Source organism: Dendropsophus ebraccatus, chromosome 10, assembly GCF_027789765.1.
Source record: "Dendropsophus ebraccatus isolate aDenEbr1 chromosome 10, aDenEbr1.pat, whole genome shotgun sequence".
Classification (NCBI taxonomy): domain Eukaryota; kingdom Metazoa; phylum Chordata; class Amphibia; order Anura; family Hylidae; genus Dendropsophus; species Dendropsophus ebraccatus.
Genome location: NC_091463.1, coordinates 20876787 through 20904610, shown reverse-complemented (window position 1 = coordinate 20904610; position 27824 = coordinate 20876787). Strand labels below are relative to the sequence as shown.

General features: G+C 42.9%; 2 protein-coding genes across 3 annotated transcripts in view; one reads left to right on the top strand and one right to left on the bottom strand.

The window, feature by feature from the left end:
• Window positions 1-751: 751 nt before the first annotated feature.
• The window catches only part of MIGA2 (mitoguardin 2), a 28724-nt gene continuing 1651 nt past the window's right edge, over window positions 752-27824 (bottom strand). Inside the window, exons 2-16 of the mRNA XM_069942949.1 lie at window positions 25194-25416; window positions 23306-23516; window positions 18658-18779; window positions 18206-18320; window positions 17067-17197; window positions 15996-16110; window positions 12939-13036; window positions 11819-11934; window positions 10391-10463; window positions 10213-10299; window positions 10025-10123; window positions 5995-6129; window positions 4195-4248; window positions 3397-3513; window positions 752-2312 (exon numbers count right to left, since the gene is read on the bottom strand). Of these exons, the coding sequence (XP_069799050.1) occupies window positions 2109-2312; window positions 3397-3513; window positions 4195-4248; window positions 5995-6129; window positions 10025-10123; window positions 10213-10299; window positions 10391-10463; window positions 11819-11934; window positions 12939-13036; window positions 15996-16110; window positions 17067-17197; window positions 18206-18320; window positions 18658-18779; window positions 23306-23516; window positions 25194-25289 (1773 nt within the window). The 5' untranslated portion in view covers window positions 25290-25416 and the 3' untranslated portion in view covers window positions 752-2108. The remainder of the gene's footprint in view (window positions 2313-3396; window positions 3514-4194; window positions 4249-5994; window positions 6130-10024; window positions 10124-10212; window positions 10300-10390; window positions 10464-11818; window positions 11935-12938; window positions 13037-15995; window positions 16111-17066; window positions 17198-18205; window positions 18321-18657; window positions 18780-23305; window positions 23517-25193; window positions 25417-27824) is intronic.
• SH3GLB2 (SH3 domain containing GRB2 like, endophilin B2) overlaps window positions 23430-27824 on the top strand; it is a 44488-nt gene continuing 40093 nt past the window's right edge. Inside the window, exons 1-2 of one of the 2 annotated variants that reach the window (XM_069942951.1) lie at window positions 23480-23550; window positions 23669-23773. Coding sequence is in view for 1 of the 2 variants with exons in the window: in XM_069942950.1 (XP_069799051.1) it covers window positions 23500-23550 (51 nt within the window). In the remaining variant the exon portion in view is untranslated. Of the gene's footprint in view, window positions 23551-23668; window positions 23774-27824 lie in introns of both variants that reach the window. The other variant, XM_069942950.1, reaches the window with a different exon arrangement.

Genomic DNA, 27824 nt, shown 5'->3' with positions numbered 1-27824 from the left:
CTAGAACATCCTTGTATCCCATCAGTCTGTGCACTTCTGTCTCACACTTGCTACTCCTCTGCACATGCAAATGTGTTTACAACCAAAACCTGATCGGTCTAGAATTTGGGATGTTTTTCACTCTGAATGACAACCATGGGGTTGGGGGAAGAGTGAGCAGGAAGGCAGCCAGAGAAGGAAAAAAAAGAGGCACTTTTTAAATAGGATATATTATAAAGTTTCTTAGATTCACTTGTACCACTTAGTTATACAAAGTCTGTTGAAACACCAGCAACCATTTAGGCTTGGCCCCATTCTCAGCCAGGACCAGAAGCAATGGTATGCCACAAGAATTGCTGAAGGGGGGTAGGTAAGTAGCACCTGAGCCTCAGAAAGACTATCAATGTCACAAAAGGCAGAAGCATATGTGGCACCATGGTTGCTGTGATAACAGTATGGCTAAACAGCACAGACACCAGGAAAGGCGAGTAGAGGGCAGCAGAAAAGAGCAGCTCACTGCAATTTTTCTAGGACTTTGTTACACTAGCACAGGGATAGGTTTTTACTCACACAAGGGCTTCCTATTGACCTGCCCAAGTAGGTATGATTCTTGGTGGAGGGGAATGGCGAGTTGACCACAGTCAGTAGGGGATTCAGACATTAATGGCATAACCTATGGATAAGCCTTCAGTGTTGGGGAAAACCCTTTAAGCAATGTGATTGAGTATTCCATCTATCATTTTCAGATCCCCTTCATTCAGCATCAACTCTCCCCTCTTAAAATGTCTCTTTTAATCAGATCTTTGATCAGGCAATTAGTTAGCGGATAAAGCCTGGGCATCAGACGATAAATAACACCGTACTAGACTCTGAACACAAATACAACATAACGTTACTTGATATGTCAGTAAAATGTGCAATAATATAAAAGCAGTACATTAGTGCAACAAAAAAGTTACAATACTTGGCAAACACAGATGTGAACCCATCAAAAGAAGTGATTAGGATACTTAAAAGGACATCATGATGGGGAGGGTAGTACATTTACAGATAACCATTTTCAATTCGCAAAACTTCAACTTTGCCTACTGAATGCACTACTCTAGTCTTTAGTAATTCCTGCGGACAGGCATCGGTTTTAGAGTAGACCCAGGGCCAGACTGGCAGGAAACTTCACATCAGTCCAACACTTCCAGCACCATCTTGGAGATCTTGCCCTGTAACCTGTCATCTGATCCATCTGTCTATGGTCTAAATAGATATTATACCAGTAGCTACAAGAAGGACGGCTTTTTTTTCCCCCAGTCACATTTTCTTGACATTCTGTTCACAGTTAAGGTATAATGTGCAAAAAATCAACTATGCAGAAAAATAAAAATATTAAAAATTCAGTTTTATATCTGTCCTTTAGCTTTTTTTTCCTTAAAAACTCTTATAATAGAAATTATGAATTAAAATGAGAGTCTTGTAATCTCCATTTGATTCAGTGTTCAGGCTGAGGTTTTACGTAGATGTCAGATTGTACACGTAATAGTTTAAAAATAAAGTCAAACTCCTCCCGCTCTGTCCACGGTCTTTTTGCTTTCCTTTGCAGAAGATCCATGTTATACGTAAGCGAGCTAACTTACAGTACAGATCACAGAATCCAAATCTCAAGGAGTAGAGGTCGATTTGTTTTGTCCAGAAGTACAAATGCTCCGAATCATGGTACTTGGGAAGCGGAACTATATTGTTTTCTAGAAAACACAAATCGACTGCTGCTTAGGGTTTGGGTTGGGTGATTCATGATCACTCATCTTTATTCCACAAATTACTCTTCTTCAGCTGTTTGTAAAATATGGCAAAGAGCCCCAGGATGGTACCCACAAGCTTCAGTATACTCATTCTGGCTGGTAAATATGGCCATAATACAACTACAAGACCCAAAAGTTTCCTACGGTCCTTCTAAATCAAGTTTACATCACCATGGGGATCCAAAGGTGATCAAGATTTGGTTCAGTAGAATTGCAGGATAAGGGTCTGATAACTGTAATAAGGACATTATAATGACACTAGTCATAGGCATTTAAAGCATCTTAGGCATTGAAGGTTCTTGAGTGTCAATGTGGTTACATTCTGAATCACTGCAGTCAGAGGTGAAGCACTTCTTCTATTCTCTTTGCAGCATGGACATCACCATTTATTTCTCTTACAGTGTCTATACCCAAATATCCCAGAAGGATGTCACTCCGCCTGCGAGAAAGATGCAGGATATCTTCTGCTAGTGATTGGACTGTAGTGTATCTCACTTTATCCAGGTCAAACATGTCCTTTAAATACTGAATTATCTGGAGCTGTTGGGGACACAAGAGGTAAAACAGTACCATCAAGTTGTGTTATTTACCGCCGCAGCCATATGTGTTGTAAATGGGATTGTCTAATATATTCTGGCACAGATTTTTTTTCTCCTACAGATAAGCCTTCTAAACAGTTTATTATGTAAACCATAAAATGAGCACTGTCAATTCCAAACATGTTTGGCATGTTTCTACATACAGCATGTCAGAATAATAATAATAATAATAATAATAATAATAATAATAATAATAATAATAATAATAATAATATTATCTGGGGTCTGGAAGATCTGATCTTGACCCATAGCAAGAATGAGCCAGGAGTAGTGTTGAGTGGACCTGTCAAACCGTTACGGTTTGGCAAAGTTTTCTGACCCTGAACGCTCAGCGTTTGATTCCCGTGGCTACAGAAGTTGGATGCCACCCTAGAGAATGTTGCAGAACTTGAACGGTTTGACAGGTCCGCTCAACACTAATGAAAGATAATTGAATCCAACTTTGAATCTGGTGGAGCCAAAGTCAAAATCCAAATTCACTAAAACTAGAATGAAAGGACGCTGGTTGACCTCAGGGAGATCAACCAAAACACAGCAGAGAAACCATCACGTGTCTCGATGTCAGTGTATTCTAGAACATTGCTCCCTGGGAAATCAAATATGCAAAAGAACACTGCAGAGACACCATCACGTGTCTCGACGTCCGTGAACTAGCCAGACCTTCCTCCGGGAAGGAACAACCAAGCCAAGAAATGTCTCCAATCAAGGAAACCACCCAAGCAAGGTATCCATCCACAGACAGCTGTTTCAAAACGGTTGTCTGTGGATGATACCTTGCTTGGTTGGTTTCCTTGATTAGAGACATTACTTGGCTTGGTTGTTCCTTCCTGGAGGAAGGTCTGGCTAGTTCACTGACGTTGAGACACGTGATGGTGTCTCTGCAGTGTTCTTTTGCATAAAACAATTTACGAGAGGATTGTCCAAAGTGAACTTCCCCTGTAAACTGTGAAATGCACCCAAAAATACTGAAAAATAAGCCTCTGTTTGCCCCAAAAATAGATGAATGAACGAATAAATGAATATACCTTAAAGAAACTACATATTTCTGTTAAATTTTCTTTTGGACCTAGAAATCCATATGCCAATACAGGGCTGACATGCTCCGATACGGAGTAGAAATGTGATATGAAGCCATCTGGGACCTGATAAAAATAAAATAATCATGTAACATTGACATCCATAAATGAATATACAACACCGTATAATTCCTGTATTTCAGTGTCCAATAAACTAAAACCTCTTTTGTGCTACGATAAAAAAATGTATATAATAGTAGGCTGTCTACTGAACATAAAATACTCTCCATAAACCTTTTTGTGCCAAAGTTGTGCAAATTCATAATGTTTAAATAGGCACAAAACAGAACTTAACAGAGAGACATGTCAAAAGTTTTGTTTGATCAAAGTCTGAGTCTTCAGACCTTGACCAGTTGTGACAACGAGCCGGGAGAAGTCGCACTCAGCGCATTCCTATCTCGGCTCTGTGTCACATGACAAGATGGCCTCATAATGAAAGTCTATGGGGCAGGTCTTTTCTCACTGACACAGTGTGGAGAGGACCGCATGGCAGCGTGATCCTCCTCCCACTCATTCTATTGACCAGTCAGGGTCTGAACACTCAGACCTTGACCAATTTAAACTTTTTATATGTCTCTCTGACATGCCAAAAAGTTTTTTTTATGGTGACAGGTATACTTTAATAATCTAACACCTAGAGCATGCTAATTAATGCCAGCAATTTGACTACAGTAATGTTATGATAAGAGAACCTACTCTGCTGATCTAAATGCATCTTCTTAATTTTCCAGCTGCCTACATCCTTACCATGAGAAGCCTCCTTTTTGCTTTCAAAACTGACCAGCAAGCTGTCGCCAAGGCCTGGAGAGAATAAACAGTGAGTAAATATTCATCATGTTCCATTTGATTTCTGTTATCTATCTAAGTTGACTAAAGGGGTATACCTATTAAAGACACTTATGGCACACTCACATGTTATGCCCAAAGTGTCCCCTAGATGTGTGTCTCGCACAGATTGAGAGCTAGCTGGTCCCCTCAGGCTTGTTTGAGACTGCCAAAAGGTGAGCAGGAAGCAGAAAACAGCCAAATCCAGCAAGATATACATTTTGCTTAAAACTCATTCACCTTAATGGTAGTTGCACAAATAGCATATGATCAGTGGGGGTCCAGTATTTTTCTCCACAGTCCCATCTTAGGTCAGTGCCTAAGCATGCACACTGCTGGCCATCCTGCAACATACCACTACTCAAGGGAATGGAGCGGTGTTGTAGTTCTCTGCACAGTGGGTGGCCTACTTTCATGCTAAGCATTACAGCAAGTTACAACAGACTGGTAAGGACCCTACTGATTGAGTTTTCTAGCCATGCTGCCATTTGTGCAGTGGTCACTGTGCAGGGAGGAAGTTAAAGGGGTCGTTCCATCTGCCGATATTTCAGATTGGCACCGCTGCATCCCCGTTTACTTCCTGGTTCAGAGCAGGAGGGTTTAGTACTGGGATGCAGAGGTACCAAGCTGAATCAGTTCGACTTTGCTGCGTCTCCCAGTAAGGGGACAATCTAAGCCCTGGAGACGCGTGTGACCTTACTAGGAGAGAGGGAGTAAAAACAATACTTATAGCTCCCCAGAGGTTCCGACCACCCGACTGGCAGCTCAGCCCGGCCTTCACTGTCATTGCTGAGAGCAGTGGTTGGGAGCCTAGGCAGCGAGTCGACAAACAGTACAGGGACACCAAGGGACCAAACGTAAAGTAATTTTGCAAATGTAATGCATTTGCAAGATTACTTTCTTTTGCATTTCCCCTTGCCTAACAAAAGGTGATGGGAATACCTGTTTGAATGGCTGATGGCTGTTTAAAGTAAATATACAACTTCCCTTATTAAAAAAAAAAACAATTTTATACGGCCTGGCCAGATCATGGTGGCGCCATACAGGTTTCAAATAGCTGCCTGATTCCCGCCATCTGTGCCAATTTCTCTATATGCAAATAGGGTCGCTTAGTGCACTGGAGCTGGGGGCAGGACCCCAATATCCCTTCCCCTGGGTGATGCATCTCCTTCAGAATCAAGTCTGGCCACATTACTGAGGGGAGAGGATATCGGTACACTAGGGGCGCTAGTCCTGCCTCGAGTATATTTGCATATAAAGAAATCGACACACATGGCAGGAACCAGGCAGCAATTTGAAAAATGGAAGACGCCGCCAGGATCTATGCAATGTTGCCAACCAGGTTGTATAAAAATATATATATATTTTTTTTATAAAGGGAAGTGGTACGTTCACTTTAGAAAATACGAACTTGATTTTAACAAACAGGTCATTTTATGATGACACATTCCCTTTATATCTGAGGATCAGAAGGGAACAGCAGCACACATGTCTGACACACATGCTGACCACTGCTCCGTTCAATGATAGGGGAGATGAGACCCATTAGTTATCATTAGCAGGGGTCCTGTGGGTATCAAATAAGTGTTCTTCATGGCAAATGCCTCAAAGTGGACCTGTGGCCAGTGTGATTAGTTATTAGTTTGTATTTGCAGAATAGTAGATGCACAATGTACTATACAACAGACACCAAGCATCACAATGTTCATTCATCCTGCTTACCGTTTCCTTGAAGCTGTCAGACAACCAGCGATTACGTAACACAGCAATCACAGAGGTCGGAGGGTTTTCTAGGTCCTCAAAGGCATCCATTAGGATAAAATCCAACGCAATGTCAAAAAAATTCATGCAGACCACCTAAAAGAGGGAAAGCATTTATTTACCAACAAATTTTGACTTGGTGCAAATTGGCATGAAGGCAGTAGACGTCAGCAACAAAGCAGTTTTTGCCAAACCTCAACTCATGATTGTCATAATCTAGGAAGGGAGATAAAACTGATGCCTCAAAAAAACTCTCTATTTTTTTCTTATAGCAACAAATGCTGCTGGTAATTGTTAATCTTTTCTTTAAAATTAGGCAACTCCATTTATTAACATTTAAAGTCCCAGCCAGATAATCCTAAATGTAGAATAGCCTGCCATATGATGGTCCCAGCTAATGCGGAGGTAAAGACAATTTACAATAAGCCTACTAGAACAGTGCTTCTCAATTCCAGTCCTTGGACCTCACCAACAGGTCATGTTTTGAGGATTTCCTTAGTATGTCACAGGTGATATACACTCACCAGCCACTTTATTAGGTACACCATGCTAGTAACGGGTTGGACCCCCTTTTGCCTTCAGAACTGCCTCAATTCTTCGTGGCATAGATACAACAAGGTGCTGGAAGCATTCCACAGAGATTTTGGTCCATATTGACATGATGGCATCACACAGTTGCCGCAGATTTGTCGGCTGCACATGCATGATGCGAATCTCCCGTTCCACCACATCCCAAAGATGCTCTATTCGATTGAGATCTGGTGACTGTGGAGGCCATTTGAGTACAGTGAACTCATTGTCATGTTCAAGAAACCAGTCTGAGATGATTCTAGCTTTATGACATGGCGCATTATCCTGCTGAAAGTAGCCATCAGATGTTGGGTACATTGTGGTCATAAAGGGATGGACATGGTCAGCAACAATACTCAGGTAGGCTGTGGCGTTGCAACGATGCTCAATTGGTACCAAGGGGCCCAAAGAGTGCCAAGAAAATATTCCCCACACCATGACACCACCACCACCAGCCTGAACCGTTGATACAAGGCAGGATGGATCCATGCTTTCATGTTGTTGACGCCAAATTCTGACCCTACCATCCGAATGTCGCAGCAGAAATCGAGACTCATCAGACCAGGCAACGTTTTTCCAATCTTCTACTGTCCAATTTCGATGAGCTTGTGCAAATTGTAGCCTTAGTTTCCTGTTCTTAGCTGAAAGGAGTGGCACCCGGTGTGGTCTTCTGCTGCTGTAGCCCATCTGCCTCAAAGTTGGACGTACTGTGCGTTCAGAGATGCTCTTCTGCCTACCTTGGTTGTAACGGTTGGCTATTTGAGTCACTGTTGCCTTTCTATCAGCTCGAACCAGTCTGCCCATTCTCCTCTGACCTCTGGCATCAACAAGGCATTTCCGCCCACAGAACTGCCGCTCACTGGATGTTTTTTCTTTTTCGGACCATTCTCTGTAAACCCTAGAGATGGTTGTGCGTGAAAATCCCAGTAGATCAGCAGTTTCTGAAATACTCAGACCAGCCCTTCTGGCACCAACAACCATGCCACGTTCAAAGGCCCTCAAATCACCTTTCTTCCCCATACTGATGCTTGGTTTGAACTGCAGGAGATTGTCTTGACCATGTCTACATGCCTAATTGCACTGAGTTGCCGCCATGTGATTGGCTGATTAGAAATTAAGTGGTAACGTGCAGTTGGACAGGTGTACCTAATAAAGTGGCCGGTGAGTGTAATTATACTGCATCAGGTATGATCCTAGGTGATCTTTGTATGGGAAATCCACAAAACATCTCCTGTTGGTGAGGCCTGAGGACTGGAATTTAAAAGCACTGTACTAGAACATACCCTTGAAAAATAAACGTACATGGGAAAGATTAGCACTACATTACTAGTACTAGAACCCAAAACAAATGAATGGCAAATTCACATGGAACTGTTTAGTTGCAGATTTTACCCGTGGATTTTTGCATGGAAATAAATTACAAGACATATGGGTGGGATTTTACTTAGTCACATGCTCCTGCGACCTGTGGTGTGAATGTTTAAACCCATGGTATATCAGTTGGGGCCCACGTACGTGGGCTGAGGGGCTCCAGATAAGGAGCACCCATCTCTATGATCAGTGCTCATTTACAGAGGCTTTAGATCATGGGTCTCCAAACTGCAGCCCTCCAGCTGTTGCAAGACTACATTTCCCATCATGCCTGGACAGCTAAATTCAAAGCTTTAGCTGTCCAAGCATGATGGGAGTTGTGGTTTCGCAACAGCTGGAGGGCCTCAGTTTGGAGACCCATGCTTTAGATGAGTTGCCAGACCACACGAACAATTGCTTGATCACTCGTGTTGTTAAACTCATCATTATTGGATGCACGTCCGCCATTTACACAGAAGAGGTGCGGCTCAGAATTATGTTTGGGTTTTTTTGGCGCTGGATTCGGCGCAGATTCCGCAGCGGGAGTCCACACAGAATTTTGGTGCCAATTCCATAGTGTGAATGGACCCTTATTACTCCAATGTGGAAATGCAAACTAGCACTACTTTATATTGCAGTCTTCTCCCTTGATACCGCTTCCGGATCTCAGCACAATAAGAGCAGATAATTACAACTACATAACAAAAAGCTGTTTAGCCAAATGGAAATTACTATTTAATATTATCATTTCAGAAGGGACACACTGTGGGAATACTAGAAATACTGAATAGCAATATTGTCCCCAGCTCAGCGACATCTCAGATGTGACGTTATATATTGGAAGCTTACACACAGATGAGAAACATGCTGGGATTCAAATCAGTGAGTGTGTACAGGGACCTACGTGTCAGCACTAATATGACTTCCAACCCACTAAAATTCCTAAGGGGTCGTCATGCAGTTTGATGCAGTTTATTAAGTCAAAATCAAATCATAACTGGGACTCTACTTCTCTCTTTTTTGGCTTCATAAACTACATCAAAATGGCACATAGTAGTGGACAATGAGAGTTCAAGAAACACCTATATCTACACAAGCTGTTACCCATAGAAATATAGAAGTTGGAACCACATCCCAAAAATAGGAAACACTGTGGAGCATCTCTCCCTCCAGAAAACATAAGTTAAGTTGAAGATTTTATATGGATGTTGTAATGAAGTAAACATAGAGAGAAGTTCTACCTATAACACCCCACTCAAACAGCTCTTTGAGGGTGATTAATCGTGCTCCGCACTCCCATTCTAGTATACACAATGTATGTGATAGTCATGGGTGGACACCATTAACAGTAGCCTGAATAAAGAGAACAGACCTATATCTTCAGATGGTAACTTCACCTGTCTTTAAAGTGTAACTACCATTTAAAAAAAAAAACTTCTGACATGTCATAGTAACATGTAGATCGGTCGAGGTCCGGCCGCAGAGAACCCCACTAATAGCTAGAACAAAGAGGCTGCCGCGTGCAGGATTAGCCAAATGGAATTATTCATGCAATTAGCCACATGCAATGGAGGATTCCTATCATAATAAGCAGCAGATTGTTTAATATAAGTGAGAAAGCTAGGTTACCAAGTATAATATGGGCACATACAGCTAATGCCGATAGTCATTTAGGGACATATTTCTGCCATGGTGAGTAATGGCATATAGCTAGCATTGATTAGTGGTTGATCACCAAGGCATCTTTTCCCTCTACACAGCGCCGCTCCCATTCAGGCAGAGTGCAGAGGACTGGAACTATGGTCAGAGTTGCAGAATCTGCACAACGCCTTGACTGTTATGATACTGTGCAGGTAAAACTGAAGCCCAGTGAGCTCTGCAATTCAACAAACTAGGGTTCACCTTGATAAACTACTAATCAGCATGGGACATCCTATTCTAGCATTAGGTGTCATTTACTGCAGCTGGAATACGCCTTTGATCCCGGATAATGAATTTACTAGATATAGATTCCTTCACCATTGTGAATACACAACACCTTAGGCCATACTAGAGAGTACACTTTCCTTACCCCACGTCCTTCCAGTTCCCTCTGTGTGGTGGGCCAGGTTTCCTCTTTTGATGTATACAGCAGCATCTCTTTATAGTTCTCAATAAATCCCTTGGGGTTCTAGGAATTTGCAACATTAAAGATCTTGCTTAATATGAAGGCCTGACTGCAACGCACCAATACACATCAATAACAGACGTGTACAATACCTTCTCTGCTTTCACCATAAGTCCCGTCACCATCTGCTTTCCAACTTCGCCAAAAAATAGCTGATTCCCTTCATCCTGGAGCAATAGCTGTAATTGAAGATCAAGCAGTGTATTTTTATTTCCTCCCTCGTCTGGATAAATATACATCAGCTATGAAAGGACATTTTGGTTTAGATACCTTAAAGGCTTCACGGACACAGTGAAGTTTTGCCAAAAAGTCCTGGTCGTTGTAGCATCCCAGCAGCTCCGTCCTGAAAGTATAAAAAGCCTTAGACCATCTGAAGGTAGAGTTCTTCCTCATTATTCCCTATTGATTTTAAATTTACCATTTGACATTTCTGCAACCGTCCTAATTATTAAAATTAGGCTAAAATTTCTCACAAGTCACGAGTGAAAATATGCTTCTTTATTGTAGTGTAGCAAACATATGGTACAAGGACGCGTTTCGGCCAAGCATGGCCTTCATCAGCTTAGGGGTGTACAATGCAGTGAGGTCACCAACAGGTATATATAGGTATATATAGCTATCTAGTATCTTTATCTGTCCTACATATGGCCTGTATACAACATGTTATGCCTATTCGTATATTATTGTAACTCTTGTATATATTGTACATATTGTATATACTGCTGTTTACTATATGTGACGCCTACTATGTATCTATATGTGCTCTACTTATAGCCTTGAGGTGGACGCACCGCCTCCTATGTGTCCGCCACACTTGTCCCCCGTACTACTCCACATCCTAAAGCAGATTGTAGCCCTCGGAACATTTATGAACTCTTCATGGTGACTACCAGCTCCATCGCGTTACCAGGACTCTACTTACCATAAGACTGAGCCTGACATTGGCATATCCACACTCCTCTGTTGCATCTGGATGTCCCGCATCTCCTGTTTTCGCCGAGCATCTGACTGTCACAAGCAGCCCGATCCGCGCACCCATGTCCATGCGCTGACGGGCACACTCCGTTCACTGACAGCAGCGCTGTAACACGGCTCTCCCTCATGAACTTCACTTTGCGATCGGAGCAACTGGCCGCTCTGTACCACTCCCCCTTGACCTGCTTTAAGATTTTATTATTTGCCGTCTCTAGCAACATGTTTGTTTATGTTTATATGTACTTCCTTGCAGTGTATACTCTTCATTATCATGTGACACATGTCCCATTGTTTACTATGTTACTCCCCTCCCATTCCCATTGATGTTTTCCCCATATTGTTTACTTCCTGACGTTTTACGTTGGCCACGCCCACTTTGTGTCGTCATCACGTTTGGTCCCGCCCACTTTGTGACGTCATCACGTTTGGCCCCGCCCATATACTTTGGCGGTTTTTTGTTATGTATATATACCTGTTGGGGACCTCACTGCATTGTACACCCCTAAGCTGATGAAGGCCATGCTTGGCCGAAACGCGTCCTTGTACCATATGTTTGCTACACTACAATAAAGAAGCATAATCTACTTGGTGAGTGCCGGGCTCTTCCTAATATCTGAACATTTTTCTCACCTCGAGCACCACCGCCACGGAAGTGCCGTCTTCTACATATTTCTACGAGTGAAAATATAGCCGGACACAGAATTTTTGGTCAAAGATTCTTACCTCACTGTCCGGCAAGTTACTTCTCCGCATTTAACCAACTTCATTGCCTCCTCATAGGCTTCTGCAGGCTTAGCTGGTATGAATGGACCTTCATTTAGTTGTAAAGACTCAAAAAGCTGAGAAACCAAAAAGTCAACTTGTCAAAAGAAAATTGGCAACAATAAAGAATACTGTAGACATAAAGGTACTATATATCATGGGGGGATGTTTACAAAAACTACCAAAAAGCATACCTGTCACTAAGGCTGGGTGCACGCTATGTTTTTGCAATCTGTTTGTGCAAAAAGTGATATCTAGTTTTTATTAATACTATATTTGTGAAGATCGGACGTTTTGATCACTTTTTAATTTTTTTTTATATATAATGTAACATTAAATCGGTAATCTGCGCACTTTTTTCCCCTCTTTTCGTGTACGCCGTTCGCAATGAGGCTTGTTATATTTTAATAGATTGGACAATTACGCACGCTACGGTATATTATATGTTTATTTATTTATTTATTTTTATATGTTTTATTTATATAATGGGAAAGGGGGGTGATTTCAACTTTTATTGGGGGAGGGGTTTTGGGGTAGTGTGTTAGTGTTTTTAACTTTTTTTTTTTTTTACACATTTGAAGTCCCTTTGGGGGACTTTTACATTCACTTGTGTGATTTCTACACTGATCACTGCTATGCCACAGGCATAGCATTGATCAGTGTTATCGGCAATATGCTCATTGAACCTGCCTGTGCAGGCTTAGTGCAACAGATCGCCGATCGGACCGCACGGAGGCAGGCGAGAGACCTCCGGCAGTCCGTTTTAACGATCGGGATCCCCACAGTCACACTGCGGGTGTTCCGATCGGTAAGTGACAGGGGCGTTTAAGGAGTTAATGACACGCGGCAGCGTGATCGCTGCAACGTGTCATTACCGGTGAGGTCCCGGCTCCGGAGCGCGCTTCATAGCCGGAGAAACACCCAGGACGTATAGTTACGCCCTAGGTCGTCTGGGGACAGACTTCCATGGCGTACCTATACGCCCTGGGTCGTCTAAGGGTTAAGGAGTGAACTGTGTATCATGGGCACTATACTCCAAAATGCAACTTATTTCATCCACCACAATGTATAAACCGGTCACCTCTGCTGCAGAGAAGAAGGAGTCGTCTGATGTGGTGCTGATTTCGTCATCCATTTGTATCGCCATCCTGCCCTCTAGTAATGGCATCAGGGCTCCTTCTGTTTGGAGAAAGATCAAAGAAATATTGCTTACTCCAATGAGCGATTGTTATGATTACCAATAGTTTTTGTATGGCCTAAAAGTACTGATTTCACACAACATTGCCTCAAAATAATGGTGAGAGCAGAGCAGGGGATACATTGTTGCTGCGCCACTTCCCTCCGGACAGGCATGCCCTAAAATTAAAGAGGTACTCCAGAGTGGGAACCAAAAATTCAGTTTAACTAGTGTCAGAATGTTATACAGATTTGTAAATTATCTCTGTTTAAAAATCTCAAGTCGTCCAGTACTTCTTAGCTGCTGTATGTCCGACAGGAAGTGGTGTATTCTTTCCAGTCTGAGACAGTGCTCTCTGCTGTCACCTCTGTCCATGTTAGGAGCTGTCTAGAGCAGGAGAAGCCTTTTATGGGGATTTGCTACTGCTCTGGACAGTTCCTGACACAGGCAGAGGTGACAGCAGAGAGCACTGTGTCAGACTGGACAGAATACACCACTTCCTGCAGGGCATACAGCAGTTGATAAGTATTGAAGATTTTTTTTTTTTTTTTACAATATTTTATTGAAGTTATACAAAAATACAAAGTGATAGGAACAATCATATAATAAATATAACAAATCATTAAAACAAACAAGAAAGCAACCAATTATTGCTCTAACATACAATTGAAGTAATATTGTATCATACTATGCTCTATATCAAGTACAGGTAAGTACTCCCAGGGTACCTGCAACCATTGCTTTGTGATACCAAGTTGTATTGGAAAATTGTTGCATAACAGAATTTCTTTCTTCTGTAGACAGAGCATTCACTATAAAAAGTTTCCATTTTTTCATGAAAGAAACCGTAAACTTTTCATTACTACGTAGGGTATCAATCATTTCCCAATGTAGTGTTTCTTTGAGATTATCAACCAACTCTGGTATTGTAGGGGATGTAGACTTGAGCCAATGATTTAAAAGGCATTTAAGGGCTAACAATAGAGTAAGGTGAACTCCAGGAGGAAGAGTCCTTGTGGCTGAGAGAGCCTCACCTCCTTCCGTCACGTCGTGGAACAAATAACAGATTGGTTCAAAAGGCAGAGACGTGCCCCAAGTGTTTGTTAGAAAAGATTCTATCAATTTCCAATATAAGTGGACATGGGGACACAGCCATACGCAGTGAAAGAGATCAGCTTTAGATTTAGCACATTTAGGACAGTGTTGTAAATAACCTTCTATGTGTTGAGTATAAGAGAGATTAAAAGCATATATTGCTTTGTTTAACAGTCGGAAGTGGAGCTCTCTCAGTTTTGTGTTAGGAGTAGCGGTGTGAACGAATTTAATTCCATTTAATAATCGTTGTTCTAAAACATTACATTGTAAGTCGTCATACCATTTTTTAACAAATGTCGGGGGGGCACTGTCAAAAGAAATGGAGGAAAGCATTTGGTATATTTGTGACAGGGAAAGTCGTAAGCTCGTTCTGGAGCAAAGAAGGTCAAACGGTCCCGATTTTTCTGCAATGGCTATTGATTGAACTCGGTTGCTTGCTAATTTGAGAAGTTTATAGTACTGTACTTCTTGTTCTTGGGGCAAGTCATATTGTTCTCTCAATCGATCCCAGGAAAGAAATATTCCTATTTCAGAATCAAGTAAGTGATCTAAAGTAGTGATATTCCTTTCCTTCCATACTGTATGATCAGGGTTTCTAATTCCAGGTCGGAATAATGGTGAATTCCACAAGGGAAGATATTTAGAAAGTTTGAAGGGTAAATTGTACAGTTTCCTGACAGCCTTCCAAGTCGCTATTGTGTCTCTAAGAATGACATTTTGCCTCAAATGAGTAGGTAATTCAGAGATGGTACTATGAAGGAGTGCGGATAAAGGCCATGGATGGGTAAGGGATGATTCTAGTGAGAAGTTAGAAAAGTAAGAGGTGTGATTTAGCCAGTCTCTAATATGTCTGGATATAGATGCCAGATTGTACAACCTGATATCAGGTAGCTGAGCTCCTCCTCTGTTTTTGGTTGTGCATAAAGTATCATACGATATTCGGGATTTTTTTGATCTCCATATAAAAGCAGTGAATGTAGCTCTAAGTTTAGATATATCTTTATGTTTAAGGAGAATGGGAATCATTTGTATGGGGTATAATAATCGAGGAAATGATATCATTTTTATAAGATGTATTCTTCCCAAAACGGATAGAGGTAAATCTTTCCATCTTATTAGCTCTTGTTCAATTTTTTTGAAAAGCGGATTATAGTTTAGAGTATACAGAGAGGATGGAGAGGGACCAATTTTAATACCTAAGTAAGTAATATGAGATTTAACAATAGATATTCCTGTAGGAGAAGTCGATGGTGCTAAATGAGGGATCAGTGGTAACAATTCACATTTAGAATCATTGATTTTGAAGCCTGTAAAAGAGTTATAATAATGGAAGAGGCCTAGAATCTTAAGTCATATGTACATTTGGGTTTTCTAGGAATATCAAAGTATCATCGGCAAAGCAAAGTACTCGTATCTCAGTATCTTTAATTTTTATACCTTCAAAATCTGGCGAGATCAATAAATGTCTAATTAGGGGTTCTAATGCTAAATTAAAGAGGAGAGGTGAAATGGGGCATCCCTGTCTCGTTCCTTTATGGATATAGAATACATCTGAAAGAAAGCCTGGGGTGTGAATACGGGCTTTAGGGTGATCATAAATGATGGAAAGAAGGTCTCTAAAAGGTCCTATTATTTGAAGATTTTTTAAATAGAAGCAATTTACAAATCTGTATAACTTTCTGACACCAGTAGATATAAAAAGTTTTTTTTCTCTATGCAATCTATAGAATTCTCATAAAATGCATTTTTCATATCGCATACATGCCAGACAGTGATATGTTAGAATCAACAACAAAGGTACAGCATCAACCATACTGTGGTTCAGTCATGTCAGGATTTTTATCTATCATCCATTCCACCACTCACCCAGATCCATCAGCATGGTATCAGGGGGGACGTTTGTTCCAAATTCTTCCTGTAAATTGTATGCACGGCTTAGCAAGGTCTCTAACTTTTCTGCAAAGTCTTTGCTCTGAGACGTCTAAAACGGAGAAGAAGTCCTGCATTACTAAAGAGGGTTTTCTCTTTAATGTAACCAATAACAAACATTTAATAATACAGTCTCTTTATACCAAACGCTGCGGCAGGTCAGAAAACCACTACAAAAGGATGCACCAGTAACAGATTCAACACAAACATCTTGACATGCCCACTATTGTGATGGTCCTTTGTGCTGTAAGTTTAAGCTTTGACCCCATTGAGACCTGCACTCCACAAGACCTCTGTAGGTGTCCTGTGGTATCAGGTACAAAGATCCTGTAAGTCCTGTAAGGTGTGAGGTGCAGCTTCCCTAAATAGGACCTGTTTTTCCAGCTCACCCAACAGATGCTCAATCAGACTGAGATAAGGGGAATTTGGAGGATACGCCAACACCTATAACTCTTTGTCACGTTTCCCATTCTAGAACAATTATCACTGTGTGGCCAGGACATTAGGGAATCCCAATGCCATGAATTTTAGGACCCAAGATTTCCCAGCAGAACAATGCCCATCACACTGCGCCCAACAACGTATCTTCTTATACGCTTCATGACGTCATCTTTTTCCCAGGTAAGAGACACACATGTACCGAACCGTCGACATGATGTAAATCAAGTGAATATCTCACTACCAAGACCAGGCGTCCATCTTCCATCACTTCAATGTCCAGCTACGTATGTATTTTTAGTGGTGGACAGAGGTCAGCATGGGCACTGTGACCGGTCTGCGGCTATGCAACCCCATACAGCATCCCCTGTATGTTGTGACAACTTTATATTGTAGGCAGTGATATCCTTTTCAGCCACCTGCTGTACAGTAACTCTGCTGTGGTATCAGATCTAATGGCTAGCCTTCACTTCCCACACACATTAGTGAGCTTTAGGCACATGTGACCCTGTAGATGGACCACTGGCTCTCCTTACTTGGAGCACTGTTGGCAGAAGACGGGGTACCCACCTCGAGTATGCACGCAGATGCCTCATCATTGATCTCACTATTCTGAGCCGTCGGGGTACTGGAGCTGCACCTTTGCCCAACATTCAGAGCTTGCTCCCACTTATGCAGAGCCTCCTCAAAAAGCTCCATTCCTAGGTGCAAATATAGTCAATTTATTACCCTTAGAAGTAAACAAAAATTAATCCTGATCAATATTAGAAAACTGTTGTGGTGTCAAATCTGCGCCAAAACTACATTTCCTAACCAAGCTTTGGCTGTCCAAGCATGATGGGATTGTGCAACAGCTGAAGTGCCATAGGTTTTACACCGGCGAATTAAAAGGACTAACCCCTCCTTAAAACCTGTTAAGAGGTGGTTTCCAAAATCAGGCATGATGGAAGTGACAAATCTGCCATGACCCCAACTGAATGTTAAAATGAAAGAAGAATAGCGCTAAGCTGAGCGCCGTGACCCTTAGTGGTGTTTTTTCCCCCAAAACATTTGTTTATTTGGTATTTTTCATTAATTTCCATACAGACCACACAAATTACAAGGTAAATGGTAATATACAATCCAGAAACACAAGTAGAAGCAATCTTCATATATGGTCTGTCATCAACACCCCCACCTCCCGTGGGTGTATGGCATGGGTCTCCAAACTGCAGCCCTCCAGCTGTTGCAAAACCACAATTCCCATCATGCCCGGACAGCTAAAGCTTTGGATTTGGCTGTCCAGGCATGATGGGAAATGTAGTATTGCAACAGCTGGAGGGCTGCAGTTTGGAGACCAATGGTGTATGGGAATAAGGTCCCATACACCCCCTTAGTTTCTGATTATCATTCCCAGAGCTATGTATAAAAGTCTATAGAGTCCACATACATTTTTTTCACAGCATCAAGGACAGCAGATTAGAAACAAAGGGTCTCAGCATCTAGACCGCCACAGATAAAAACTTCTAATGTGTTACTATCATTTCATAAAAAACTTTTTGACATATTATAATATTCCCTTTAAGAGAAGCAGTGCTATCTAATACTGATTTTATAGGAGATGAAGTATGATCCATGCTCAGCTATATCACATGTCACCTTTGGAAAGACCTTTTACAGCTATTTATAATGTAATATATGTTTTTGTGATATATTACAGTAAATCCCACCTTGAATGTAAAGATGTTCTGCATTGGAGTCATCAGCAAGCTGTTCATCTGTCTCTCGGGACTCCCATGGTGCCAGGGACGTAACATTTGCACTGGAAGAGTTCACCGCCACTACCTATTGAAGTAAAGACAAAGTGGGTGAATGCAATTTTCTGCAGACATTCATTGATTTCACAGAATATCAATCAACCTCAAGTCCCATTTCACATACAGTCTACTAGAAACAGGCTGCATACTATCAATGGGCAATATGAATCCCTGTGTCATTTATGCAATTCTCCAAGGAGCACATGGGCTAAACACTGATCAATCATGTATGAGCTTCAACCATAAGTATCCAATCGGGATCTAATTGAAGGCTCCATTAATACCAGCCAGCACTGTTCTTTATTTGCAATTTGCCTAAGATGCCAACTCAAAACCATTCCATAATACAAAAGAGCAATGCTTACCGATGCCAGGCTGTGAGTGGAGCTCGAGTGCTTGCTGGAATGTTTGCTCGGCTCGATAGAGGAGATGCCACTGAGTGTGTCATTGCTTTTGCTGCTTGGACTCTGCACCCTGCGTGTGTATCCTAGAAGATGAGAACGAGAATATATAAAAAGCACAACTAGTACTAATGTATCTAGCAAAACACTCCTTTCTGAACCTATTTACAGCTTGCAAATATTTGCTGCTGATAGAAACCTCTACTTACCATTCCCTCTCTACATACTAACCCAACCTTGTTAAGCCTTGTCCTTGCCATGTAATCACATCAGGGGAAAGCAAAGCGAAATGCTTACTTTTGGGAATCTATATGCACTATATAGAGGATTTATTTAGTTGGGGTTACCCCTTTAACTCTTCAGTCTCATATCATCCTGCCCATAGCTGGCTATAGAGGCAGGGTGAGAATACTCTTCCTGAGCGGCAGGCAGTTGCCACGTCTGGACAGGTACGCTTGTCCTGCAGATCACATTTGCACAGCAAGCGCACCAGAGTCATCCGGAGCAGGGCAATAGTTGGAAGCGCTGATCATCTATCTTTATTCCTTTGAAGCACCCAACACGGATTACAGCATTTAGGGACAGTGTAAAAGGAGTAACAACACTGGGTCATTAGAGAATCTATAACATGACTGGGAGTCATAAAAAAGCTCTGAAGTCCATTATTGTTAAAAAAATATATATAATAATAATATAAAAACTATAAAATTATGAGGGGAAAAATATTAAGAAAATGTATATAAATAATTTTTTTTACAAATAGTAAACTTGTTTCAAACATAGGTCCCTAATCAAAAAATAATATTTGTTATCACATTTGTCTGTGTCTCTAGCGCAACATCTAAAAATGATGGAAATCCATCAGTCAGACAGATTTTTGCCCCACGTGAACTCCTGTGCTGCAGTCAGACACCATGCTGAGGGCACGCTCATAATAAAGCACACCTGTCAGTACTTCAGTTCCCGGCTTGGAACCATGGTAGGACGTTCCAGTGCATGTATTATACGAGTGTCATAGCCGCAGAGACATATGCTTAAAGGGGTTATCCAGCGCTACAAAAACATGGCCACTTTTCCCCCTACTGTTGTCTCCAGTTCAGGTGCAGTTTGCAATTAAGCTCCATTTACTTCAATGGAACAGAGTTTCAAAACCCCACCCAAACTGGAGACAACAGTAGGGTGAACGTGGCCATGTTTTTGTAGCGCTGGATAACCCCTTTAAAACTACTAGTCACCCTACCACCCAGTCCAGAAAACAAACTAACTACAGCATACTTGACACAGAATATATATCAAACATAGGACAGCCAAGGGAAGGTGCTTTGCTGTATCTGCTGGGACCTTACATATGCCACCAAACCAGCAACACCTGTCCTATACCATTTAACATGACAAGTTCTCCTGACCTCAATCACTGCTGTAGTTGGTTTGCAGAGTTGCAGCAGGGCTGGATATTACCACTTATATATCCCATCATGACAGTCAGATCCTTCCCTGTTGCTCACACATTATCATTTTGGCAATTGTCTTTATCTTGGGATAAAACACAAATTTACATTAAAACCATCTCAAGGGAAGTGGAGCAGAGCTCTCCAAGGGCCGCCTGCAACCAATGTGAACTAAATGGATTCCTTTTATGGCTGAATTAGATTTAGATGCCAGGATAACAGTAAGCCATACTGCAATAGGTCTCAGACATATAGGAAGTTCTGCTATTGCTTTAGTGTCATTTCCTACCATTGTGACCACTGTACCAACATGCTTCAGTCTAGCAGGATACACACATTGGGGGACATTTATTAAGTCCCGCGTTCTTTACGCCGGACTTATAAATGTCCCTGCATCTCCGGCGCTACGGAGATATATGTAGAGGCTGACTGCCTCTACATAAATCCTGTGTGCGTCGGTGCGCACAGCCGAAAACCTACGCCACCTGAAAGGAATAAAATCATTCGCATATCGGCACTTTACGCCGAAAATCATCAGTACGCCGGATGATGCATGTCCCCCATTATGCTCAACAGTGGACCCACCCCCTAAGACAAGGCTTACAGTAGCAACAAGGTAGTTATCTATTGGGAACAAACTAGAAGCTGATAGAGCCTGAATAGGGAGAGTCTGGGCTGGTAAACACACTGTATATATTACAAACACATCCTTTTTCCTTTTTTTTCCCCAGCACATGCATTTAACGACAGTTCACAGTTTTGTTTTTTTTTCATTCAAAGACCTTTAAAAATGTGGAAAATCCACAGTGTATTACAATAGCAGCAAAGTGGATGGAATTTACAGAAATCTCATCCACCACCCTCCAGGGCCAGTTCACACTGAGCAAAATAAGCGGACATCTCCGCTGCGGAATCCCGCCTGCCTCTGTGTCAAACAGTGTGTCTATGGGGGGGTTCACGCCCCTCCGCTCTAAGGGCGGGTTCACACTGAGGAATTCTCGCCGATAAATTCTGCCGAATTCCATCGCTAGAACGCACTCACGGACGCGCCTTTCCGCCGGCTCCATAGACACCATTCTATGGGCCGGCTGATTCCGCTATGCGGAATCCGCCTGTGCATAGAATGGTGTCTATAGCACCGGTGGAAAGGCGCGTGGCCGTGAGCGCGTTCTAGCGACGGAATTCGGCAGAATTTATCGGCAAGAATTCCTCAGTGTGAACCCGCCCTTAGAATTGACATGTCAATTCTTAGAGCGTAGAGCGGCGGAAGCAGAGGCATGTAAGCCCAGCCACAGACACAATGACACTGAGGCAGGCAGGATTCCTCAGCCAGGAGCTCTGCCGTGGATTTCCGCTGATTTTGGTAAGTGTGAACTGGCAAGTATAGCACAGAAACTGACCTGCGGTGAAGATTTGGATGGACAAATCAATAGTCTTTCCCTTAAATCTGTGACTTCTGTATGCTAGAAAACTGACATAAAGCCAGTAAATGCATCTTTATAAGCCGTCGATAACCCTGTACTTTAATCCAAGGGCTTTTTCTGATATTGCATTTTACGGTGAAGCAAGTGAATAGGGCTAAGCTGTAATACAGCCGTCATTTTTATTTTATCTTTTTTTTTACAGGAAAGAGAGAGTGTGGTGTTCTGTACTACTATTTAAAAACTTAAATCACAAAAAGCATATAGGTGCACTCACTGAACCCTCGCCGATTGTTTTACACCTTTCAGACTTTTTCATGATCCCAGTTGTACATCATGGCATCCAGCAGGAAACTACATCTCCCAGCATGCATCAGAACCAATTATTGGGTACGTGTCCCTGTCTTTTGGTATCTGCACAATACTGGCTCGATCTGCTTCTGCTTTGCACAGTAAACAAAGTATCTATCTATCTATCCATCCATCCACATAGATAGATTACAGAAGGAGAAATAGAAAACAACATCTCCTTTCCCTTATACTACTCAGGAGAGGCTGTTTCCCTGCCCTTGCCCAGGTGATCACTGTGTAATGTCAGGGGTTGGGCGGTTTACAGATGAGGTGTTACATCTTGCCTGGCAACTGAAGAGACAGAGATCACATGACCTCTGTCTCAGAAAGGAGAGGAAGGACAGAGGAGTGGAGACAGAGTGGACCAGGCAGTAAGGATTTTCAACTGCTTCAGGCTGCAGAAAAAACGGCCCAATTCATGTCATAGAAACCTATTACAAACAAGCTTAGAATATACGTGGAGATTGAATAGGATTAAATCTTTATTAACTGGAGTACCCCTTTAAAGCGAAAGTACCATCAGATACATTTGCTTTAAGGGTAGCATATTATTAGAACGGCACCGGGGTGGGAAGCCATTGAATCTAATGGAGTCGCGTCACAGAGTGGCAGGGGTTTCCCCCCACAGAAGGCTGGCCGGCCTGCCTCCAGTGGTTAAGTCCTGGCCGGTGCTCGGTAATAGACCGACGCCATGTACGGGAACCTGGTCGCGGTTTGAAAAAGGATCTATTCTATTGATATGCTACACTTAAAGTGAACGTACCTGATGGTACATTTGCTTTAAGGTCCCCATACACCTTCAATAACAACAATCATCCAGCCATCAGTTATATCCTGCCCACCCTCCCCATGCACAGGAACATTTTGCATGGCCGAGCATTCCTGTTTTCTCTATGGGGAGGGGGCAAGTTGCAGCATGAGCACTTGCGCTGCGGTTTATCTCTTCCTGAACAAAGGGGTCAGTTTGATTTTCTATCACGCCCTACCCCCCATACACCTTAGATAGGTAGCCAAATCCGCCATTAGCAGCAGGAACGTACAGCTAAAGTCTAAGGTGCGTGGGGACCTTTAGAATGCATAGCATAACACATGCACATACCCCTAACACTATATAGATAACATTGCTGCCAATAGTCATTATCTTACATGAAATGGCTTAAAGTCCCAGCTAGCTGAATTTCATAACCAAGAACTGTACAGCCTGGACCTCTTCATGTCAGTAATCTCACTAAACACACAATGTAATCTAGGATTTGGAGAATTAAACAAACATAACTAAGCCTGCCAGGCACTAGATAAAAGATATATTAGATATACCAGAAGAGGTTTTAATGGGACATTATCTGATATTGGAAATACCACTAGTAACCTTAGCCCATTTTTCTGACCAACCTTTCTTTACAGAAGACGAGCGTCTGATAGGTAACATAACCGGAGGGACCCCTCCCAGTTTCAGCTTTTCTCCGTCTGCAGTTATCTGTTTTTTCTTGTGCTTCCGTCTTTTCAGCTGGTGAGCTGCGAGGGCTAAGGCCACTGTGCCCAGGGCGGTGGCAAATAGGACTTTCCGGAGGCCAGGAGATAGCTTGATGTGCGAGAAAGTGTTCTGCAAAGAGAAGAAAAGTGGAAGAGTCAAACAGGTGGGTTTTTTAGCAAACAAATACGTAAAACACTAGACTGTATAGTGAGAAGTAAAAAGCTGTAAGTGATACCACATTAACATACACTGATCAGACATAACATTAACACCACTGTCAGGTGATATGAATAACATGGAGCATATCCTGACTGCTGAAGGATCGAAAATATGAGGCAACAACTGTCAACTCTTCATGTGTTGGAAGCAGAACAAAAATTGGCAGTGTAAGTATGTACAATATGGGGAGGAGGTATTTATCATAGTGTTCCCCTGGCATATGCCACTAAAAAGGGTCAGATTCGCCCCTTTTCTGTGGTGTGGTGTGTGTCTGCTATATACCCTGCTCGGCTGATGGACAGGGTGGAAGGGGGGGGGTACACAACAAGGCGGGGAGGAGGCATGGCCTGATTAATGAAGGTTTATGCCTGTTTTGCGTAAACTAAGCAAAAATCTACACCTGCTCCATGAAGATATAGATTATTGCACAATGCCTGCGCCAGGCATAGGGCCAGCTGTAAAAGGGGGCATGGCTTTATTTAAGATTGGCATACTGGTATGCCAGTCTTGATGAATGTCCCCCTATATCTTCCAAAGAAGAACTGGTGAACCTGTAACAGGGTCATGGACACCCATGGCTCATTGATCTATGTGAGGAGTAAGGGCTAGCCAATCTGGTCTGATGCCACAGAGAAGCTACTATATGACAGATTGCTCAAAATCTACTGCTGGCTATGTTAAAAAGGTGTGAAAACACACAGGCCATCATCTGCCATGTATCTAGTTGCATAGCTGTATATCAGTCATAGTGGCCATGCTGACCCCCGTCCACCGCCAAAAATGCCTAAAATGGGAACATGAGCTTTAGAAATGGACCATGAAGGAATGGAAGAAGGTGCCTGTTCCAATTATGTGAACAGCGGGAGTATGTGCATCACCTATGTGGGGGGAGATGGCACCAGGATACACCAGGATATGGGTTAAAGATAAGCTGGTGGAGACAGTGATGCTCTAGGCAATGTTCTACGGGAAACTTTGTGTCCTTGCATCATATGGATGTGACTGTAACACGTACCACCTACCTAACACTGTACAGAGCCCTTTCATGGCAGCAGCATCCCCTTTCAGTAAAATAATACCTAGCCACACTGCAAAAATTTAAGGCCAATATTACAGGAAAAGGGTATAGGGACTAGATTTATCATGGACAATGTGCAATTTCTTGATGGACAAAGCTTGGCTGCAAACATTTGCAACTTTTTGTCGCTCTTATGGCAAGTTCTGAAAAAGTGAATGGGGCTTGGCGACATTTACTGTCATTTACCCTGGTAACTGGCGTTAATTATAGTGGAAACCTATACTAGCTTATAGCAAAGGCGACTACAGGCACGGAGAGGCGTGCTCCTCTGGATAAATCCACTAAATCATACACTAGATTACTGTGGAATGAAATGTTGTAAATCCCCCCATGAAGTTCAAGGTGGTGACTTGGCCTCCGCATTCCCACATCCTAATCTGATTGAGTTTCTATGGCAGGTGCTAGAAAGCAATCCAAGGCTTATCAGTCCTCCTGTCACTAGGGATGAGACCGCTCTGGACGAGACATCCACCAGACTTCACATGACAGCGATAAGCGCTTGTGTTTACCTGTCCAAAGGTCGTGTACAAGAACACGGGAATCTCTGCCACAGTCATTGCCAGAGCCTGGATAATGGACATGCCTTCTGCCCTCTGGAATGCCATGATGATGATGGTCTACAAGATGCGGACGGACGCAGAAGAATCTATTCCACTTCAGATCCTAAAATCTTCCGTCCTTTATCAGAAACAAAGCCCTGGACACGCGGACGTCCCATCTTCCAGGTAGCACCTGTAGATTAAAGGTTAAAATATAAGATATACAGGAAGTAAGACATTTGTATATACAGATCGGGGACAAATATAAGGATCATCATCTCCACCCAAGTCCTACAGAATTCCTACATACATTCAGAATATAAAAGATTACATCTCTGATGTCACACACTAGCTTCCAGGAGATGCCATGTCACCAACACCTCTAAAATGGCTTATAATATACCTGTTACTTCTGCATACATCTAACATAATGAAGGTCGGGAACGGAGACCCTCGCAGATGACTGAAATAAAGTGGAGGTGTGCTGAGCACCGTGACCCTTCAGCAGTCATCAGCTCAGTGGTGTGCAGGCTCATGGGATGTATCCGAGTCTATAAACCATTCTGTTCACATCTCCAAGGATCAACCGGGAAAAGGCAATTCTGGCACTTCTGCTCCTTCTTTTCAGCAACTGGTGGGGGGCTCGCCCCCAAAGCCTCACGATCAATATTTAGTGTCCGGAACTTTGATTGGTGACGACCAGATACCGAGACCCCCACCTGCTGCTTACATCTCCAAGTATCAGTCAAGCTAATGGTTTGTTTACAAAGAGAGATTTATCTGACAGATTTTTAAAGCCAAAGCCAGGAACAGACTATGAACAGGGAACAGGTCATAAAGGAAAGACTGAGATTTCTCCTCTTTTCAAATCCATTCCTGGCTTTGGCTTCAATAATCTGCCCGATAAACACACCATAAGCCAATGACAGCTGAAGGAACGCAGCAAGTTTAGCAAAAGTTAAAGAGCCAAAGGCTGACCTCCGACTGTCAGCAGGACATGATGGGAACAGCAGTTTTGCAGGGACTGGGAAAGACACAGGATGACCTTCGGCTATTGCGGCATGATGGAGAATTTAGTTTTGCAACAGCTGAAGGGACACAGGTTGACATTTGGCTGCCACAACACAATGGGAGGTTTAGTTGTGTAAGAGCTGGAGAGGCACACGGTGACCTTTAGCTGTCAGGGCATGATGGGGGTTGTGGTTGTGCAACAGCTGGACAGTCACAGATTCCCCTTTAGCTGTCAGGGCAGGATAGGTGCTGTCATTCTATAACAGCTGGCAGTCACAGATTCCCCTTTAGCTGTCAGGGCAGGATAGGTGCTGTCATTCTATAACAGCTGGCAGTCACAGGTTCCCCTTTAGCTGTCAGGGCAGGATAGGTGCTGTCATTCTATAACAGCTGGCAGTCACAGGTTCCCCTTTAGCTGTCAGGGCAGGATAGGTGCTGTCATTCTATAACAGCTGGCAGTCACAGGTTCCCCTTTAGCTGTCAGGGCAGGATAGGTGCTATCATTCTATAACAGCTGGACAGTCACAGGTTCCCCTTTAGCTGTCAGGGCAGGATAGGTGCTGTCATTCTATAACAGCTGGCAGTCACAGGTTCCCCTTTAGCTGTCAGGGCAGGATAGGTGCTGTCATTCTATAACAGCTGGCAGTCACAGATTCCCCTTTAGCTGTCAGGGCAGGATAGGTGCTATCATTCTATAACAGCTGGACAGTCACAGATTCCCCTTTAGCTGTCAGGGCAGGATAGGTGCTGTCATTCTATAACAGCTGGCAGTCACAGATTCCCCTTTAGCTGTCAGGGCAGGATAGGTGCTATCATTCTATAACAGCTGGCAGTCACAGGTTCCCCTTTAGCTGTCAGGGCAGGATAGGTGCTGTCATTCTATAACAGCTGGCAGTCACAGATTCCCCTTTAGCTGTCAGGGCAGGATAGGTGCTATCATTCTATAACAGCTGGCAGTCACAGATTCCCCTTTAGCTGTCAGGGCAGGATAGGTGCTATCATTCTATAACAGCTGGCAGTCACAGATTCCCCTTTAGCTGTCAGAGATGCTGTCATTCTACCACAGCTGGAAGTCACAGGTGGGAACACGTCTCCAGGCAGACATCCTTATGTTATGTCACATGTTCTGCTCATTGTTATGAATGTGACTAAACATCAATGCTCTGGACACCATATAACATCTTCTCCTGGGGTCCTCACATGTCTCCTGGCCCTTGTTGTAAGACCCCACACTGTGCAGAATACATAGGTCCTGGTAGTAAGACCCCCACACTGTGCAGAATACATAGGTCCTAGTAGTAAGACCCCAACACTGTGCAGAATACATAGGTCCTGGTAGTAAGACCCCCCACACTGTGCAGAATACATAGGTCCTGGCCCTCTGTGTAAGACCCCCACACTGTGCAGAATACATAGGTCCTGGTAGTAAGACCCCCAACACTGTGCAGAATACATAGGTCCTGGTCCTGGTAGGACCCCCACACTGTGCAGAATACATAGGTCCTGGCCCTTGTAGGACCCCCACACTGTGCAGAATACATAGGTCCTGACCCTTGTAGGACCCCCAACACTGTGCAGAATACATAGGTC